Raw genomic sequence first — 2,500 nt, 5'->3', positions numbered from 1 at the left:
TGTACTCTTATTCCCAGGCAGCAAGTGGCCCTAGTGGTGGTGGTGGTGTTGGGGTGTACCGGCAAAAACTGGACTCCTTTTCAGAGGCATTCTTCTTCAGACGCAACGTCGCCGGCAACAGAATTCCAAATGGGAATTCCGGAATTGGGGTCTTAGGATTCGGAGTGGGAGGAGGAAGCAATTCACTCACTGACTCTTCCACTCTCCCTCCTCTTCCTCACCCCTTCCCCTTGCTCCTTAGCCCTCCTCCCTCCCCCCTCCCCCCTCCCAAACTCACCACGACTCCCTCTCTCGGGACAGTTGAACTAACCCAGACCCCAGGGGGGGATTGTAGTGGAACAGTCCAGTTTTACCCCTCCTCTCACCAGCCACTCCACACTTCCCACCCCTCCACCGTCATATGCAAGCTCCCACCCTGTCATTGGCTGCAGCAGTCAGGTGAAGTGGGTGTCGTCGACGGCAACCCCTCAAGCGCTGGCCATGTATACCGCCAGGAGGCAGTGTTTACTCAGAGACATGTTCACCAGGACTATGAGAATGATACAGGTATGGTGCTGTGTGTTACTGTAAAATCAATATGTTCTAATTTTGTGTTCTATCCAGTCTCCTTTTTTACATTCCTCCCATTTATTATGTTGCCCCCCCCCCTCTTCTGCTCACAGGTCACTATAGTCTTCAAACTCCGGTACAATCAAACGTTGCCTCTTCCTCACCCTTTCACCCCTCCCTTCACCCCTCCTCTGTTCCCTCCCTTCACCCCTCCTCTGTTCCCTCCCTTCACCCCTCCTCTGTTCCCTCCCTTCACCCCTCCTCTGTTCCCTCCCTTCACCCCTCCTCTGTTCCCTCCCTCCACCCCTCCTCTGTTCCCTCCCTCCACCCCTCCTCTGTTCCCTCCCTTCACCCCTCCTCTGTTCCCTCCCTCCACCCCTCCTCTGTTCCCTCCCTCCACCCCTCCTCTGTTCCCTCCCTTCACCCCTCCTCTGTTCCCTCCCTCCACCCCTCCTCTGTTCCCTCCCTTCACCCCTCCTCTGTTCCCTCCCTTCACCCCTCCTCTCTTCCCTCCCTCCACCCCTCCTCTCCTCCATCCCAGCCCCCCAGTGGACTGCCACAGCATGGAGCAGCATCCCTAGTGGTGTATAGAGGTACTCCCTTCCCTAGTCCGCTCCAGTCTCATAGAGGAGGAGGAGGGCAGAGGGGGGTGGAGCGGATTGGGAGAGGGCTCCACTACACCCCTCTACCTATGCTGAACCCCCAACGCAGGGGAACGGGGCTCCTCTTCTCCCTCATCCCCCCTTCAGCTGGGGAACGAGAGATGGGAAGGATGACTGAAGAGGAGAAGGGATATTTTTTACTTCCGTGAGTATGGATGGACAGAGTAATGAATTCGATTGTGTTCTTCTATTGCTCGTTCTTTTGTTCATTCATTGATTCATTCTCCCAGGTGTATCAACGTGGGTCGAGGGTTCCAGGCTGAGCTGCCATGTTGTCTAGAGAGGGAGGAGGGGTCAGGGGCGTGGCCAGAAGAATCATCATCCAATGAGGAGTTGCTCTGGAAACCTTGGGAGGAGCTTCAGAGGAGTTCTGTAATTCAGGAAAAAGGTAAGAAAGAACCATTCAACTCTACTTAACATTCAACCCTACTTCCTTAACATTCAACCCTACTTCCTTAACATTCAACCCTACTTCCTTAACATTCAACCCTACTTCCTTAACATTCAACCCTACTTCCTTAACATTCAAGCCTACTTCCTTAACATTCAAGCCTACTTCCTTAACATTCAACCCTACTTCCTTAACATTCAACCCTACTTCCTTAACATTCAACCCTACTTCCTTAACATTCAACCCTACTTCCTTAACATTCAAGCCTACTTCCTTAACATTCAAGCCTACTTCCTTAACATTCAACCCTACTTCCTTAACATTCAACTCTACTTCCTTAACATTCAACCCTACTTCCTTAACATTCAACGCTACTTCCTTAACATTCAAACCTACTTCCTTAACATTCAACTCTACTTCCTTAACATTCAACCCTACTTCCTTAACATTCAAGCCTACTTCCTTAACATTCAACCCTACTTCCTTAACATTCAACCCTACTTCCTTAACATTCAAACCTACTTCCGTAACATTCAACCCTACTTCCTTAACATTCAAACCTACTTCCGTAACATTCAACGCTACTTCCTTAACATTCAACCCTACTTCCTTAACAGTCAAATCTACTTCCTTAACATGTACCTGAAAATCTTGGTTAAGTGACATCAATATGGTCTATGTCAGGCGTATTCAACTCTACGAGGTCCAGAGCCTGCTGGTTTTATCTTCTACCTGATAATGAATTGCACCCACCTGGAGTCCCAGGTCAAAATCAGTCCCTGATTAGAGGGGAACAATTACAAAACCAGTGGAACTGGCTTCCTGGTCCAGAGTTGAGTTTGAGGGGTTTATGTTTTATACTGAATGAGTCTCAGGCTGATCCGAGATTAAAACCCTA

At 49.7% G+C, this 2,500-nt stretch overlaps 1 protein-coding gene across 1 annotated transcript in view; it reads left to right on the top strand.

The window, feature by feature from the left end:
• Positions 1-982: 982 nt before the first annotated feature.
• The window catches only part of LOC106608478 (transcriptional-regulating factor 1-like), a 6,750-nt gene continuing 5,232 nt past the window's right edge, over positions 983-2,500 (top strand). The window contains exons 1-2 of the mRNA XM_014206407.2: positions 983-1,356; positions 1,442-1,599. Coding sequence (XP_014061882.1) covers positions 1,241-1,356; positions 1,442-1,599 — 274 coding nt within the window. The 5' untranslated portion in view covers positions 983-1,240. The remainder of the gene's footprint in view (positions 1,357-1,441; positions 1,600-2,500) is intronic.

The sequence above is a fragment of the Salmo salar genome, chromosome ssa07 (assembly GCF_905237065.1).
Source record: "Salmo salar chromosome ssa07, Ssal_v3.1, whole genome shotgun sequence".
Lineage (NCBI taxonomy): Eukaryota > Metazoa > Chordata > Actinopteri > Salmoniformes > Salmonidae > Salmo > Salmo salar.
Note: the sequence above shows the minus strand (reverse complement) of the source record. Positions and strands in the feature narration are given on the sequence as shown.